General features: G+C 37.0%; 3 protein-coding genes across 3 annotated transcripts; 1 reads left to right on the forward strand and 2 right to left on the reverse strand.

The window, feature by feature from the left end:
• Positions 1 to 6,392: 6,392 nt before the first annotated feature.
• LOC116033056 (putative F-box protein At3g52320) lies at positions 6,393 to 7,220 on the reverse strand. Its single transcript, XM_031275811.1, has one exon. The coding sequence runs from the start codon at positions 7,218 to 7,220 to the stop codon at positions 6,393 to 6,395; it is 828 nt and encodes a 275-aa protein (XP_031131671.1).
• A 1,382-nt stretch (positions 7,221 to 8,602) lies between these two features.
• Positions 8,603 to 12,313, reverse strand: LOC116033057. Its single transcript, XM_031275812.1, has one exon. It carries the CDS (start codon positions 12,311 to 12,313, stop codon positions 8,603 to 8,605), a length of 3,711 nt encoding a protein of 1,236 aa, XP_031131672.1.
• A 5,105-nt stretch (positions 12,314 to 17,418) lies between these two features.
• On the forward strand, positions 17,419 to 18,213 carry LOC116033058. The gene has a single exon (XM_031275814.1). It carries the CDS (start codon positions 17,419 to 17,421, stop codon positions 18,211 to 18,213), a length of 795 nt encoding a protein of 264 aa, XP_031131674.1.
• The last annotated feature ends 473 nt before the right edge of the window (positions 18,214 to 18,686 follow it).

Here is an 18,686-nt window from a genome sequence, read left to right on the forward strand (position 1 = left end):
ATGAGTCACGTCTCGCAGGCGGTCTTCCAGCATGAGCTTAACTCTGTGTCTCGTGGCAGCCAATCGACCTCTCAATGCTATGAGTCACGTCTCGGCAGGAGCTTAACTCTAGCCATATTAATGTGCCATTATTCCATCATCATGCATGAGCATTCCCACGCTAGCCATATTAATGTGCCATTATTCCATCATCATGCATGAGCATTTTACACACAGATACAAACTAAAAGAACGAAATAACCAAGTTTTCATCTTGAAACTATGCTCCCCCTTCATTCTAGACCAAGTTTTCATCTTGAAACTATGCTCCCCCTTCATTCTAGCCACCTGTTTCATCTTGAAACTATGCTCCCCCTTCATTCTAGCCACCTGTTCATTCTAGCCACCTGTCCATCATCATGCATGAGCATTTTACACACAGATACAAACTAAAAGAACGAAATAACCAAGTTTTCATCTTGAAACTATGCTCCCCCTTCATTCTAGACCAAGTTTTCATCTTGAAACTATGCTCCCCCTTCATTCTAGCCACCTGTTTCATCTTGAAACTATGCTCCCCCTTCATTCTAGCCACCTGTGTTCATCCCACGTTCTCGTTCGCCTGGTCTCAAGTTTGTGTGCCTCAAACGCAGGGATCGTAGTACGTTTTATCCTGGGAAACCTAGGCCGCAACGCTCCAGCACCTCGGGAGGCGGTAAATAAGGTTTTAAGGAGAGTGACAACATGACTCGTGCTTCCAACTACCCCAAAGATCATCATGTTCGTCCTCAAGCAGTTTTCAAGTTTATTTAACCTTGCATTTGTAAGTGAAAATATTTGCGAAAATAGGTTCATGAATATTAACAAGGTAAATTACTCACTCTTTTAAGTGAAAATAGGTGCGAAAATAGGTGCACTTTTAAGTGAAACTAGGTGCACCAAAGTTCCAGTTATTTACGAAAATGTCACCGCGTCATTTTTTTTAAATTGCATCTGATTCATTGATCTGGACACGTGGACGGCTGTGATTTGTCCGCAGTTCTCTCCTGAGCGAGAGTACGCACGAGAGTGCAAACCTATATATATATAGAGAGAGAGAGACTACCGTGTGACCTACTGTAGCCAAACACACGTACAATTTGAAATTGAATTGAAAGGCTATATATATGATTAAAGGTGTGCGTACATAATATATAGGAAAAAGTGTAAAATAGGCAACTGAATTTCTTGTTTTTGTGCAATTAAGTTACTGAACTTAAAAAGTGTGTAATTGAACCATCAAACAAGCAAAATTTGTGCAATTGGAACATTTTTAAAAAAATTTTCCGGTAAAATCTGCTTATATTACTAACATATACGTATTAAGATTGGCACGCATTTTCTTCTACCATACTAGTTGGGAGTCAATATTGAAATGTTTTTAACTCAAATTGAATTTAAAAAAATTAGAAAAATGCTCTAATTACACATATTTTACTTGTTTGATAGTTGAATTGCACACTTTTTAAGTTCAATGACCCCATTGCAGAAAAGCGATAAGTTCAGTGGCCTATTTGACACTTTTTCCTAATATATAATCAAACTACGTACTCAAAAATAATACGTAGGGTGTGTATCGTACATATATAATATTGATAGAGTAATTGGGTGAGCACCAGACCCGAACCACAGGCGGACAAGTGGACGCAGGAAGTCAAACGGCCACCTGTTACACATGAGGAGAGAAATTATTATCAACTGCTCCATTACGTGACACTTAAAGCTCGCCATCATGAGTCCGTTACATTCACATTAGAAGAGCCGTTGCACCCATAATATAAATAATAGCTCTATTGTAGAGATAGGGGAGGCAAATTCTTGTACACAAGCTATTGTGCTGAAACTGTTATACTTACCTATCAAATATACTCCGGTATACACACACACAAAGATTACTAGGATTTGGAAACTATAAGGCTCAATATAATAATCAAAGAATAATATGAGTTTTGGATATAATAATCAAGGAATAATATAAGTTTAAGATGATAATAGGTCAAAATTGGAGTCCAAGAAATAGAATAAAATTAAGAAACAAGAATTAAGAATTTAGAATAATATTGGGGAAAATTTTAAATAAAATAATTTCAAAGTAATTTCTACCAAATATAAGACCTATTTACGTATGTGCATCGCAAATTATACTGTGGACCATGACCATGGTTGATACTGCAGTTGTGTTGAACTGATACTGTATTTGTGTTGAACTGATACTGTAGTTGTGTTGAAAGGGAATTGCAGTTGCGCAGATCAGAGGTCGTTTCATCCGTTCAACACACTGCAGTATCAGTTCAACACAACTGCAATATCTGTTCAACACAATTGCAGTTCCAGACGGATGAAACGGTCTCTGTTCTATGCAACTGCAATTCCCTTTCAACATAATTGCAGTATCAATTCAACCCAACTGCAGTATCTGTTCAACACAACGACAGTATCAGCCATGGTACATGATCCACAATGCATTGTGGACCATGGTCCACGGTATAACGACTATGTATGCATACAACCGAGAATAGGAAGGAATTATGCAACAAAGAAACTGAGACTCAAGTTTCATGCACTACAAAAATAAAAGGCTAAAGTGTCATCACGCACCATTAACTATATTTGATTATTAATGTCGCACCTTGAACTTTCATAAGGTCTATTTTGATACACAAACCATTAATTTTTTTTCATCTAGCAATTTTTACAGGTTACCTACAAGTTATAGGTAATCTATGATGACTTGGACTTTTTTTTTGTTTTCTTCTTCCTTTTTTTTTTGATTTTATTTTTCTTCTAAACATTTTCCAGCCCAATGACCGGTACCGAAACAGTAAAATAATTTAAAAAAAATCTTATATTTAGGCATTTAGCTACTAGCAGTAGCTATATATATATATATATATATATATATATATATATATATAAATTATATTTAGCTACTCCCAGTAGGCAGTAGCCAAAATAATAATAAAAAAATTTATAATATGGTTTTTATAATAAAAAAAACATATTATATATAATTATATATACTAAAAAAAAAAAAGAGAAATTCCGGTTGAATCGGAATCGTAACCGAAACCTTTATATAAGGTTCCGGTTCTGGTTTGTGTAACCTTGGAACCATGAACCGACAGTTCAGAATTGAAACGAATCGCGGTCACCCTTAGGCAGGTCGTCAGTGGATTCGGCGCACGCTGCCGCAAGGGAGGGGAGGAGCAGTGGATTGTGGAGGTGCTGTGGTGATTTGGTCTAGTGAGCACTGGTCCGACTGAAGACACAGAGGAGGGGCAGTGTGAGGCGTTAATTTTTGAGGTTTACTTAAAAATTTTGGGTTGACTTAAAAAGAAGATCCACATAAGCTAATTACCTGTGGCATGTCATCATAGTAACCTGGTAACCTGTGAAAAATGCTAGATGAAAAAGAATTAATAGTTTGTGTATCGAAATGGACGTTATAAAAGTTCAAGGTGCGGCATGAATAATCCAATATAGTTCATGGTGCAAAATGACACTTTAGCTAAAATAAAATAATAATAGTAACAGTAACAGTAATAACAATAAACATAATAATAATAATAATAATAATAATAATAATAATAATAATAATAATAATAATAATAATAATTTTAACTTATCCCATCACGTTAGATATTAATGCAAAAATAGATATATTTATTTGGAAAGAAGAAAATCGTAGCAGCCAAAACACTTATTGAGAGTGATTTTATAAACATATTGTCCTGTTGGTAAATAATCAGCCTATCAGTCAATTTTAACTTATTTGACTACTATTAGTTGTTTGATTTGGTTAAAAAATCAATATAAGTATTTAGTTAATAAGCTTTTTGTAACTCCAAAATACTAAAATTCAAAAGGCTACTCAAAACAGCCTTTTCAATTAGCTTTTAGAGAAAAGAAAGGCAAAAACTTATGTGAGACCGTCTCACCATGAGACGGGTCGGTTCGGGTCGGGTCAAGCTACAAAAGTAACACTTATATGCACAAATGTCATACTTATATGCTCAAATGTAATACTAATTAGGAATAGAATTTTTGTTACTTATAAGGGTAAATGTAATACTTTTAAGGGAAAATACAATACTTTTACATTTCGATTTAAAAGTATTACATTTTTCCACAAAAGTATTATATTTGCCCTTATAAGTAAGGGGCACTTGTCAACATTACTTATTATAAAAAATGTATTACTTTTTCTCTAATAAGTATCAAAAATTGTATTCTTGATTAGTGTTATATTTGAGCATATAAGTATGATATTTGCACATATAAGTATGACATTTGTATAGTGCTTTGACCCGACCCGACCCGTCTCACGAATAAGGATCCGTGAGACGGTCTCACACAAGTGTGACCCGAAAAGAAATTATACCAAACAGCTATATCAGCTAACAGTTAATTTATCAAATACCTTTCTATAATAATTAATGTTATCAACTAATCATACCTCCTAATCCAATAAGCTAACAACCATTTACCAAATAGGGTCATTAATAACAAAAGCAGCCAAATGGAAGCCATGCGAATGCTTATGTACACAACAAATGCACAGAGCTCAAATGAGATGGTGGATTACATCAATTGAGATTTGTCTCATTACAGGGGCAAAACTGTTTTCACAATCTCTTTTTCTTCTCCCTTCAACGTTGAATTGCAATTCTTTGGGTGGAAGTCTGAATTCTAATTCAGTAAATAAAGGACAATTTCCTCCAACTAAACAACGTACGTCGTAATTGTGGTATTCATTGAATTTCAATTCAACTACAGTTAAATTACAATGAACTAAACATGCACTTAAGAACGAAGGGAGTACTAAAAACTGATTCTTCTGCCAAAAAAAATCACTAATAAATAGAATTGTTCTTTGGCATTGTTTAAGCTTTTACCTTTAGCTTTGAATAAACTAAGGGATTTGCAAAGTTGGATATTCGTAGTGTACTTGTACTAATCAGATTCATATTTACAATTTAAAATTATATTAACATTTATATAATTTCTATAATACTGAAATTAATAGACAACCATACTAATATATAAAAAGGAAACATTCTCAAATTAAAGAATAAGGGTCAAAAAGGTCACTCAACTCCACGCAAATTGCAATTGGACCATTGAACTCAAATAAAATGTAATTGGATCACTGAACAACACAAACTCATGCAATTCAAACCAAAATGACCTGTTTATCTAATCATTTAAAAATTATTTTTAAATCAATATCTTTTCGGGTAAACAGGTCATTTTAAATTGAACTGCATGAGTTTGTATTGTTCAGAGCTCAATTACATTTTTTTTTAGTTCAATGGTCCAACTGAAATTTGGTGTGTAGTTGAGTGACCTATTTAACCTTTATTCCTCAAATTAATGATGTTAACAACTAGTTCGAACCTTTGTCTTTCACCAAATTAAGCCCTCTCTTATCAGTAAGTTTTGATGTGAAATTGAAGCTGCCAATTTGCCCATCTTTACCTCCCAAATCTGCCCATCTTTACATCCCGAATCATACCTCCGATCCCGCGCTTCCAAACCCCAAATTAAACCTAGTTTTCTAACCCCAAATTTCACTCATAATTCAAACACGGAAAAGAATTAGAAATTTCCCAACTACTCCACCAACATCAAATTTGCAGTATAGTAATACAACTTGTCTCTATTCACTTACACACAATATTCTCTTGGTAATATTATTACCGTCACGGCGTCACCTTCCAAAGTTATATAATTTTGGATACTGAAAATTAAAAAGTTAAGAAACATTCTCAAAGTTATATAATTTTGAATACTGAAAATTAAAAAGCTAGGAAACATTCTCAAAGTTATCAACGAATACATAAAAAAGGAAACATTAACAACTAGTTCAACCTTTAGTCTTTCACCAAGTTAAGCCCTCTCTCGTCAACCAAAACTTGCTGTGAATTTCCGATCCCGCTTGTCAACCCAAAAGTCCTCTCATAATTCAAGCATTCAAAATCAAACTACCCAATGGAAAACACATTGTCCATAGTCTTGTAAATTCTAAGATCCCTAGGTAAACAAATTGGAAATTCCTTAACTCCACCTACATCAAATTTTTTCCAAACCTCACTTTTCAAGTTACAAATCAAAATGGTAATTTGTTTACTATTTGTAGATAACATCACAATTTCCCCAACATGATTGGTAGTATAGCGGTACACCGTTGATTTTTCTACCTCCAAATCAAATGGGATGATTGTAGTAATCTTCTCCCAACATTCCTTAGATTTCTCCAAAGTCCAAACATTCATGTAGAATACGTGGCCTATTTCGCGAACATAAACAATAGCCAGTCGATCTCCATCAACTTGTAGCAATGCAAAATTTGTGATAACAAAATTAGAATAGAGTTATTTTCCCGCAGATGTATCTATAGAACAAAAATTTGATGCAGATGGAACTTCAGCTGGAATTGGTATCAAAGAATAACTCTCGGACCCAACTTCAAATGCTACTATGTGGAAGTTAGTAGGGTCATCTCTAGTTAGCCAATTATAGGAATAGATAACGCCGTTGATGTGGACACTAGTATTGGAATAGCCACCGCAACCAAAGCCATCAAAGGGGTAGAAGGGGTACGAAGAATAATTGATCTCCCTCCATGATTTATCCACTCCCACAGTCAAAATCCAGTGCTTATACTCGAAAATGCTCCTCCTCCGATCAATAATCAAAACCTTGTATCTTTTAGACTGTGAATCAAACCCTAATAGCGCACAAATGTCATTTGGATGGCGGGAGGGGAACTGGAATCTTGGAAGGGAAATACGCTGTCCCGTACTAACATTGCAAACAACGACTTCTCCATTGGGTCTGGAGAGACAAATCAGGCCGTCGGAGGAGGAGTGTAGACAACCTTTCAAAAAGGGTTCTTCAGTGTCCAAGTAGCCGAGACGGTTAGCTTGGAGGTTTTCTTGGGTGAAATTGATGGTGTAATACGAAGGGGCGGAAGGGACGGAGAGCGGCTTTCGAGGAATGATAGCGATGAGGATGCCCGCCCTACTGGGTAGTGTGAAGGACAAATTGCGATGCAGAACGCCAAAGGCATGATCAGCTATGAGAGCAAAAAACAATTTAGAAACGCACCTGAGTCGTACTAGCGACTTAGCAGGGAGCTTGGAGAGGATATCGAACAGAATGTCTTGGGGAAGAAAAGGTAGCGTTGAAACACCCGCCATCGTTGGTATTGTCTCCTCCATCGTTGGTATCTTACGAGCTGGCTGAAGTTTAATTTGGATTTTTGGAGTATCCGAATTGTATTTAATTTAAGGTAAAAGGTTTAATTTGTAGGAGTACAGTTTTAGGGTTAATTTGGATTTTTGGAGTATCCGAATTGTATTTAAGGTAAAATTGCAGTCTCCCACAACACTCCTCCTCATTGCGAATTGCTATTAGCAATACAATCAATGATGGAGTCTAATTAAATTTAAGATTTCTCGTTTTCAAAAAAAAAATTTAAGATTTCTTAATTAACGAGGGATTGGAGTTTTTAAAGGATTTTTTTTTTTTTTGAGTACAGATATAAATGAAATTAATTCTATATATTATTCTCCCACTAATTCCATATATTTTTATATGAATGGGAAGGTTTAAAATCAATAGGGATTAATTCTATATATTCTTTCTCCCACAAAATTCTCCATTTTAACTTTCCGTCCAAAACATTTCGTCCTATACTATTAAGGTGTGCGTAATACAATTTCTAATACAATATATTCTTTCCTACTTATTCGTAATACAATTCTAGATTAAAATTACTAATCGCAATAAAACAGTACATATATTTCCATGCAACGTAGTCTAAACTTTTAATGAAAACAAAATCATCTATTTTAACTTCACGCCTAAAACACACTTCAATACTATTAAGATTTGCGTAATATTGTAAAATATGGTTATACAATTCCTTTTCGTACTACAATTGTACATTAAAATATGGCAATACAAATCCTAATACAATATATCATTTCCTACTTACTTATTCGTAATACAATTCTAGATAAAAATTACTAATCGTAATAAAATAGTGCATATACTTTCGTACAACGTAATCTATACTTGTCTATTAATAAAAACAAAATCCTCAATTTTAACTTCCCCAAAACACTCCTATACTATTAAGGTGTGCGTAATATTGTAAAAATATGGTAACTGTTCAGGGTATTAGTATTACACATAAGTATTTATATTTATTTATTTACATATATTTATTAAAAAACTTCGGTTAACCGTTCGATTAACCGATCGTTTCGAATCGAATTAACCGTTAACCGAAGTTTTAAAATTCTTTTAACCATTAACCGAAGCGAAAAAGTTTGGTTCGGTTATGGTTAACCGAACTTTTCCGATTTAGTCGGTTAACCAAATGTTTTTCATAGTTTGCACACCCCTAGCTAATTGAACGTGTACATTATTTAATTATAATATTAGTGCAAAAGTATTACTCAATTAATTGAATAATATATGACTTGCTTGTCTACAATTATCTTAAAAAGATTGATATGTAATATGACTTATGTAATTTTATTTTTTTTTTGAAAACCAAGCCGAAGCAATCATATTAAAATAAACCCGAAATACAATCAGGAGGAGAAGAAACCCACTCCCCAAGGACAGAGGAAGAACCAGCCGCCCGTGCAAGCACATGAGCAACGTGATTCGCTGACCTTCTGACATGGCGAACCACAGTGTTCCCAATGTCACAAGCAATGATACGACACTGCTGAATAACTAAACCAACATGCGAATAGTCTTGTCTACCAGAATTATAACTATTAAAAAAATTCAAACAATCAGACTCAACTAAATAACCAACACCAGAACGACTCTTAATCCATGCTAACGCTTCTTTAACTGCCATAGCCTCTGCGAGATAGGGATCCTTGCCACACATCAATTGGCCGCTATGAGCAGCCACAAACACTCCCTGATGATCTCTTAAAATTGCTCCATACGTTACTGTACCCTCATGCAGTACTGCGTCTACATTACATGAAATCATTCCCAAAGGTGGCGGTGACCAAGTAACAGGATTAGCATCCATGTGTTGAGTAGTTGGTGGGGTAGCCTGCAGATCTCGCCAAGTCACAAGCAAAGCATTAATATAATTATGCATAGCTTCCAATGTCCACACCTTTCCATGCCAAATGAGATCATTTCTTACCAGCCAAATAACCAAAAATCTAGCAACCATGTTCACAGAATCCTCCACACAGGCTTGGCGCAAAGTGGACTCCACAAATTCTACAAATGATCTACCAAGAAGTACGTCATTACAGCCCCAAACCTGCCTGGCAATGGAACAATCACACAATAAATGAGTTACAGTCTCCGTATCAAATGGACAGAAAGGACAACCACCACCAATCCACACACGTTTGGATTGTAAAACATCACGAACAGGTAGTATATTTCTCACGCAACGCCAAAGGAAATTCTTAACCTTTGGAGGAACCGGGAGATTCCATAAACGACCCCAATCGGAAAACAGCACATTAGAATCTTGGACTAAAAAATTATGCATGAGTAAATGATAGCCATGTCTTACCATGTACTGCCCTCTAACATCCCCTTTCCAACACCAAGTGTCATGATGATTAGGTGAAATCGGGGTGCTCAAAATCCTTGGGACATCGTAACTAGAGAAAAGATCACGGACCACCTCATCATCCCAATCACCATTTGCAGTCATAAGATTACAGACCTTAGCTTCTTTCAACTCTTCAATGCACCCAGTCTGTAAAGCCGAGTCCACCGAATCTGCTAACCAAGGCCAACCCCATACTATGGTATCTTTTCCATCACCTACCCTGCGAAGAACACCTTCCCGAAGTAAGTTCTGTCCAGCTAGGATACTACGCCAAATATAGCTCGGATTACTACCAAGTTTAGCCGATAGAAAACAGTCATTAGGAAAATACCTGGCTTTCAGCACTCTACTCATCAAGGAATATGGGGAAGTGAGTAAACGCCATCCCTGCTTTGCTAACAATGCAACGTTGAACTCATGAAGGCGCTTAAAGCCTATCCCACCGTATTGTTTAGGGATAGACATCCGTGACCAACTCATCCAATGAATACCTCGATTAACCGCCCTGCCATGCTGCCACCAAAACCTGTTCATGATGTTCTCAATGGTGTGACACACACCAATAGGGAGCAGAAAAACTGACATAGAGAATATAGGCATTGCCTGCGCAACACTCTTTAAAAGCACCTCCTTTCCAGCACGGGTTAATAATTTTTTCTGCCAAGAATTAACCCTTTCCCTCACTCTTTGCTCAACATACCGGAACACCGTAGTTCTATTTCTCCCGAGGAAAGATGGTAATCCCAAATAACGCCCGAAGTCCTGGACCTGCTGAACATGAAAAACTGATGCCACATGGTCTCGCATGTCAGACCTCGTATTAGTACTGAACATAATACTCGACTTTTCAAAATTTACCACTTGACCCGAAGCCCGACTATAGAGCAGCAAACAATTTCGGACCTCTTGTGCTTCTGCATCAATTGATTTGAAAAACAACAGGCTATCATCGGCAAAAAATAAATGGGACACGGGGGGTGCTCCCCTAGCTACCTTTACACCATGAATTTGCCCTTGAGCTTCTTTCTGCTGTAATAGAAGAGACAAACCTTCAGCACAGACAATAAATAAAGATGGCGATAAAGGATCCCCTTGCTGGATACCCCTAGAAGGAATCACAGTTCCCACTTCTCCCCCATTTACCATGATGTTGTACCGAACTGAAGTCACGCATAATAACACGAGATCAACCCACCCTCGGGCGAATCCCAATGCTAGAAGCATGCCCTCAAGGAAGCTCCATTCCATCCGATCATAAGCTTTTGTCATATCTAGCTTCAGCGCAGCCCACCCAACACTACCTTCCCTTTTCCTCCTCAAGTAATGGCCAATCTCCCCCGCCACAATAATGTTATCGGAGATGAGACGATCCGGCACAAACGCACTCTGAGATGGGGATATAATAGAGTCAAGTACCACTTTCATTCTATTAGCCACAACCTTAGCAAGTACCTTATAGGAAACATTGCATAACGCAATCAGCCTAAGATTAGAGACCTTCTCGGGAACTTTCTTCTTGGGTGTTAGAACTACATTGGTATCATTCAATCCCGGCGGCAAACTGCAGTTCTCAAAGCACGACTTTACAAAATCAATTAGATCACGCCCCACAGTTGACCAAAAATTCTGATAAAAAGATGGTGTCATACCGTCGGGACCCGGGGCCTTATCAGGAGCCATCGAGAATAAAGCAGCTTTGACTTCGTCATGTTCAATAGGTCTAAGTAAGCGAACATTGCATTCAGTTGTAACACGGCTTTGTACAGTATTAAACAAATTTGCATCACACATACCAGCCTTAAAAATATCAGTATAATACCGTAACACCTCCTCGTTCATTTCTGCACCATCCACCCAGGTACCAGCATGATCTTGAATGCGCAACAGCTGATTGAATTTCCTTCTAGTAGAGGCAAACCTGTGAAAGTATTTTGTATTTAAATCACCTTCCTTCAACCACAGCTGTTTAGAGCGTTGTCTCCAGAATATTTCTTCTTGAGCAAGCAAACGCCGCAATTCCCCTTCTACTTGATGATAACGGAAAACGTCCTCATCCCTACGGCTTCCACGCAACTGTTCTAAGATACCCCTTAGTTTTTGAATTTTGCGGCCAAACTTGCTGAAATAATCTCCACCCCACCTCCACAAATCTTTTCCACAGTTGCTAATCTTTCGTTCAAACGCCAGCCCACTCGAGAAGCCCCAAGATTGTTCCACCACCTTCCTACAATCTTCATCTAAGAGCCATGCAGCTTCGAACTTAAAATGTCTACGCACTCTATTCACCAGCCGTGCCTCTGGATCCAAACAGATGGCACTATGATCAGAAGACAGTGTATGAATATTATGCACCGTGGCTTCATTAAACGCAACACACCAGTCCAATGTCCCAACCGCCCTATCCAACCTCTCCTCAACCCAACGGTCGGTACCTCTTCCTCTTTCCCAGGTAAACTGATACCCTACCATCCCCAAGTCAGACAACTCACAGTCAGACAGCATATCGTTAAAACCCCTAATGAGGCCATCGGGATGAGGTATGGCACCCTTCTTCTCATAGGGACTAGCAATGTCATTGAAGTCCCAGATCATGACCCAAGGAAGATTGGATCGGTTCTTTAGTTGTCGTAAAAATCCCATGATTGCTGCCTCCTGGCTCGCTCCGGAAAGCCATAATAACATGTTAGACGCCAAGGAATTTTGTCTGGTAACGTCACAATAACATCAATATGATTTGAGGAATAACTTAGAACCGTTGCCATATCATGCTCTCTCCAAAATAATGCCAAGCCGCCGCCTAAACCCACCCTATCAACTGATAACAAACCTTCGAAACCCAAACGAACACGAACTCGTTCTACCTGCGCTGCTAGTGCTTTTGTCTCCATAATAAAAACCAAGTTGGGTTGCTGTTTGGACACAAGGCCCATTAATTCCCGAACTGTCCGAGGGCTACCCAATCCCCGGCAGTTCCAGCTCAATGTACTCATTGTGATGGGCGGGTCTGGGACTCCCGACCCGCCGTAGCCAAGTTTTTTGATGCCTCGGTCATGTTAGTGTCACCAACAATAGTACCCTCATGGCTGGACATGTCTTCCCGTCTGCGCTTATGCTCCCCATGCAGAACAATCCCAGCCTCCAACTGATCAGGATTAGCGGTCGTGGATCTTGGGGCAGCCTCAACAAAAGCAGCCTTTGCTGGGAGATCAGATAAAAGCCACTTTGCCCCTACCGGCTTGGCTTGACGACGGGCTCCTGCTCTCATCCAACCTCTATATGGATAATCCTTGGGCAAGATACCCTCCTCATAAACTTTCTTGCAGAACTTATCTGAATGACCCAGGAGACCACAACAGAAACAGAAAGTATTAAGGCGTTCATAACAGAACGTAATCCATTGAAATGTCCTATCTCGACGATGCAGCTTCATCCTCCTCTTTAATGGTTCATCAACCTTCAAAGTTACCCTTACCCGAAAGAAACTGCGCCAATTGCCTCCAAAATTATTTGGATCCGCAGCAACAAACAAGCCAACATAATTACCTATCTGCTCAACAAATTCAGTAGACGCATATACTGCAGGCAGATCATGGATCTGAACCCAGAAGTCCACAGAATCCAACACCACTTCTTCTGGTTGCGTCTGACGAGTTAGTTCCTTGCAAACCAACGTATGATTTTCAAAGGACCACGGTCCGTCGTCGATCGCACGTTGCATATCCCTTGCATGAGGGAATTGGAACAAGAATAAATTTTCATTTACCGGTAAGACTCTCATCCCCATCATTGGACGCCATACCGATGCCAAAACTTGTTGCATTTGTTCAAACTTGATCGATCGATCCGTAAGGAATCGTCCAACCAGTTCGTAATAAACAGTACTGCCGCTGGCCTGATCTTGCACTGGAACATCCAGTCCACCCAACTCCTCCTCATCAAGTGTGAGATCGGCACAGCCCTTCTCCAAATCATGTACGTCCATTGCACACTCCACTCAACAAAGCAAAAAGCAAGAAATAATTTAATTATAATTATTATAAAAATAAATTCAACGACCAATCTTTAGCTTAATTACTATAATAATTATTATGCAATTATTATTAGTCAATTATGCTAATATATGTATAATTGTACTTTTATACCTGCCCTTAAGTATGTTCATTTTCACCATATCGCATTTAATTTTTTCTTCCTCGTCCATATTTGAATAAATTAATTTTAATTACTATAAAAAATCTAACAACCCATGTTTAATTAATTTTTTTTAAAGTAGGATAATGATAGGGTTTTATAGCAGCTAAAAATGGTTCTGTCAGATGTTTACAGGATCCTATTTTAGCTGAGGCTATGGCTATCAAGGAAGCTCTCTCTTGTGCAATGGAGTGTGGTTGGCTGATAGTGGCTATCTTTTCAGATTGTCAGTTGGTGCGATTGTTGCGTTGTTTACCTTCGATTCATTCCTATGTTGGTTGCATTCTTCGTGACTGTCTTATGTTGAAACGACACTTTGTTGATCTGTCGTTCCATTATGTTCCTAGATCAGCGTATACGTTAGTGATATCTGCTATTTTGTACAACTATTCACCCCTTATTCTAGTTGTTTTGAAGGTTATTTTCTGTATCCTAGTGAAATTGGGAATTGTTTGTGTGTTATATTGTACAAGTGTTGAATTATCTACAAGGAACAACAAAGGAAGAATATTGGAACATTTTGGACAAGTTCTGGAAGAAAAGGAAATTACAAGGAAGAATACAAGTTGGAAAAGAATTAGAAGTTGCCTAATGGGCCAAGGCCCATCTACCTCCTATATATTCTACCTATTCTCTACATTTAAAGGGAGGTTCCCTTACAGAGTTCCGAACCCTAGCTTTTAGTTTATATTTCCCTACCATAGTTTAGATTAGTTTCACATTAGATTATTTAATTTCAAGATTGGAATCAAAGATTGAAGATTGGATTTGTTCTTTATCAGTTAAGTTCTCTTATTCCTTTATTACTTTCTTGCAATGTTTATGGTTATTAATTATTGCTTTGTTTTGTTTACTCCCATCATGCGTGAGTAGTTCGTTTATGGGTTTGGATTAGGGATCCATTGTTAATCTTGATGTTCAATTTATGATTAATTGCATAAATGGATTGAATCTGGTACCTAGGGTTTATGTTGATTTGGGGATTTCTTTCTACTTGTTATTGATTGATGGCCACAATTAATTGCTAGTCTAGGAGAGTGATTCATTACAACGAAAGTTGGATGGAGACCTCGAGCCTTACCAATTTCAACCTAATTTTCCTGCTATGAAAGTAGAGGTAATTTTGGGGGCTTACAATGCTTAGGTGTTTAAGGTTATAATTGATGCATCACGACAGTGGGACAATTGTAGCCTAATTCTTGTTATTGATTACGAAAGTAGCTGACTTGAATTCTTCAGTGCATTGCCCATAAATCCCGTGGTTAATTATTCTTTCCCTAATTCTGAGTTGTTTGGAACATCAAGATTACAATCGCCTAATCTGGCCCATACCCTTATCATACAGTATCTCCCTAGTTAATTGCTTTCTTTTATTCCACATCTTTCAATCTTTGTTGCTTGGATTCTATTAAATTCATATATTCTAGTGCCTAGTAATTCATACAATTACGTGTCATAGTCCCAATCCTCAGCGGAACGACATTACACCCTTTTTACACTCATCATTTGTGCTCATCAGTTAGCTCATGTGTTAGCTAGAGCTGCGGCTTCTCAGGCTGGTCCTCGTACTTGGGTTTCTATTTCCTGATTGTATCTGTCTCTTACTTTCGAGTGATTAATATATTTGGTTCTTTGGTTTTCAAACAAAAAATAAAATTTTTAAAGTTTAAACAATTTAAAGTTTTCTAAAGGAAAGTGTAATTATTTTTTTTTAATGTTTTTAAATAATTTTCAGTCAATTAGTAATATCCTTTTTCCTTTTTTAATTTGCCTAATTTCTCACAATTATAATGGTTAATTATTCTCAGAATTTGGGAAATAAAATTTTGTTACCAATTAAACGTTATTAATTCTTTTACCAGTTAATTAATAATATTAGTTTGTGCCGGAAAGTTGAAGGGGATGATTTAACTTTTATTAATAGTATTTATAAGTGAATATAGCAATAATATTATCAATTAATAGATATTAGTTAATTTCTATTTTACATTTTCTTACCAAATAAGTTTTATTAATTAATTGACTACAAAAGTTATGGCGGGAAAATAAAATAGAAGGATTTTACTTTTATATATATAGTATAGAAGTATAGATATAGATTTAAAATTTGAATTAACCTACCGTATTATTACAATGAAAATGAGTACATGCTAGAATTTGTCATCTTCTTCTATCATAATACTTGTACAATTACAAATAACAATAATGACTACCTTAACTACTATAAACGAATGATTTTGTATTTTGCTTCACCTAACCATATTTATCAAACAGAGTAGTTTTTTCTACGCGCTTTCCGCGAATACTTGTGTCCAATATTTAAATCCAATTAGTAAATCATTTTGAAATAGATATAATGTATTTTTTTTTTTGTGTTGTCGAAGTTTCATAGATATTCGAGTAAAATTTTTGTTGTGTATATATTTGAAATTAACACAAGATCAGAGATTCAAATTCATTATATTATGATGAATATATTTCACTGTAATTTTAAGGGTACTCAAGATTGTATTACAATTTTTTTGTTTTTGAAAATGACTAAAATTTGTTTAAATGTAATCTTCTTCAAATTAGAGATATATATCCCTTATAAATTCATATTCATATATGGATATACATAATACTTGATTTCAAGAATCTCAATTCAACAACTTTCACAAACATATAATTGATATCTAAAAATCATGTCTCAATTCAACTGCAAATACATTATGTTGCTGCTCATTTATAATATTAATATTTTTTAAAAATAATAATGTATATATATATAATATTTATTTATAATTGTAGAATTCATATTAATATTATTGAAATAAGAATTATATAAATGATAAATTACTAAATATAACTATGGTAATATTTAATTAAAATCTAAATGAATTAAAACTTACCATGGAAGAATGTAAGAAAAAAATATTGTGTATGCATGTGCATGGTAATTATAATGTGAAAAGATAACAGAAGTTATAACGGTAGGGATATTGTTGTCCAAAAAATTATGTAGTACAACTTTTATAGCATAAGGTACAACAAAAATTAACAGAAAAAATGGACATAAACCAGGGGTATAACTTGGATTGAAACTTATTATGTTTTTAGATTTTTCACTAAATTAAAGTGTCTACTGCTCAATCAACTTCATTTCTTATTATTTAATGAATGAATAATTATATTTAAAAATATTAAATTATGTGTATAATCTAAAGATTCAAACCGCTAGCCTCTAAGTTAAAAATTAATACTTTTTTTTTTAACCAAACACCAATTTTTTTTTTGAACAAATTGCAGATGTGCTTGAATATATATATAGAAATAATGTATGTTTAGATAATTATATTTTAATTTGTAATTTTTAATATAATTATAATTTATTTAAATAATACTCAATATACTTTATATGTAATATTTATATTTTGTAATTATAATATTATTAAGTTATATAATTTATAAAATATATAGGGAAAAGGGACGTCGCGAAGGGTCCCAGGGGGGGGGGGGGCAGGCGGAATGGTGGTGGTTTCGAGGGATGTCATGATGTCCGATGTTCCAAAAAACTTGTCTGTGGCGGGTTCTAGTGCCCAGGCCCGCCCGTCATCATGAGTACCATCAGCTGGAACTGTCGTGGCTTGGGTGATCCACGAACAGTTTGCGAAATTGTGGACCTTGTGTCCTGTAAGAAGCCCGAATTTTTGTTCTTGATGGAGACTAAGGTGGCACAGCTGCATGCAGAGCGGCTACGTGTCAAGCTTGGATTTGATGGTTTGTATTACGTTGATTCGCTAGGCCTGAGCGGGGGGCTGGCATTGTTTTGGAGGAAAAATTGTTCGGCAAGATTGTTGAGTTATTCAAGAAACCATGTAGATGTTGAGGTAACACAACCGGGACCTATCTGTTGGCGTATGACGTGTTTCTACGGTTTCCTTGAGCGTGGGCGAAGGAAGGATTCGTGGGACTTGCTACGGTCTCTGGCCCCCAGATCGCCACTTCCATGGGTGGTCCTAGGAGACTTTAATGATCTGTTATACCAGACCGAGAAGAGGGGTGGCAACCCACACCCAGAGAACCTGCTACATGGGTTTGGGGAAGCTGTGGAGGAGTGCTGCTTGGCCCAGCTACCTATGCGGGGCTATCAATTTACTTGGGAAAGAGGAAAGGGTACCACACACTGGATGGAGGAGAGATTGGACAAGGTGCTTGCCTCCGATGAATGGTCTGCTATGCTGGATTCGGCCTTTGTTGAGAATCTTCTCACTCGAACTTCAGATCATTCAGCTATTTATTTGTGTGTAAATCCTGTGGTTCAGTCGACTAGTAGGGCACTCAGGGGTTTCAAGTTTGAGATGGCCTGGGTGCATGACGAGGGTTGTAGAGGTGTGGTGGAGGCTGCATAGCAGGATGGGAGAGTGCATGGGCTAGTCGATTGTTTACAGCTTTGCGGAGAGAAACTAAAGAGGTGGGGTGGAGATCACTTTCATAGGTTCGGAGAACGAATCAGAAAGCTACGCAAATCCCAGCAGTCTTTGCGTGGCCATAGGGACCCTGCCTCTCTGTCTGAGTTCCGGCGGATTGAGAATCAGCTCGCCCGACTCGAGGCTCAGGAAGACTCCTTCTGGAAACAGCGAGCCAAGCAACACTGGTTGCGGGGGGCTGATGCAAACACACGTTTTTATCACAGGTATGCCTCGGCCCGCAAAAAGTGTTAGGAACATCATGTAATAGGTTTTGATGATACCAACTGATAAGTAGAAATCCCCAAGTCTCGATACATAGGCAAAACGCTGTAAGTTCGACAAGTAAACCAAGAGCGAAAATACAACCGGGTAACTTTGAGCTCAACTCGGAAAATATTTAAGCTTGAGGTAAA

This window comes from Ipomoea triloba, chromosome 10 (genome assembly GCF_003576645.1).
Source record: "Ipomoea triloba cultivar NCNSP0323 chromosome 10, ASM357664v1".
NCBI lineage: Eukaryota > Viridiplantae > Streptophyta > Magnoliopsida > Solanales > Convolvulaceae > Ipomoea > Ipomoea triloba.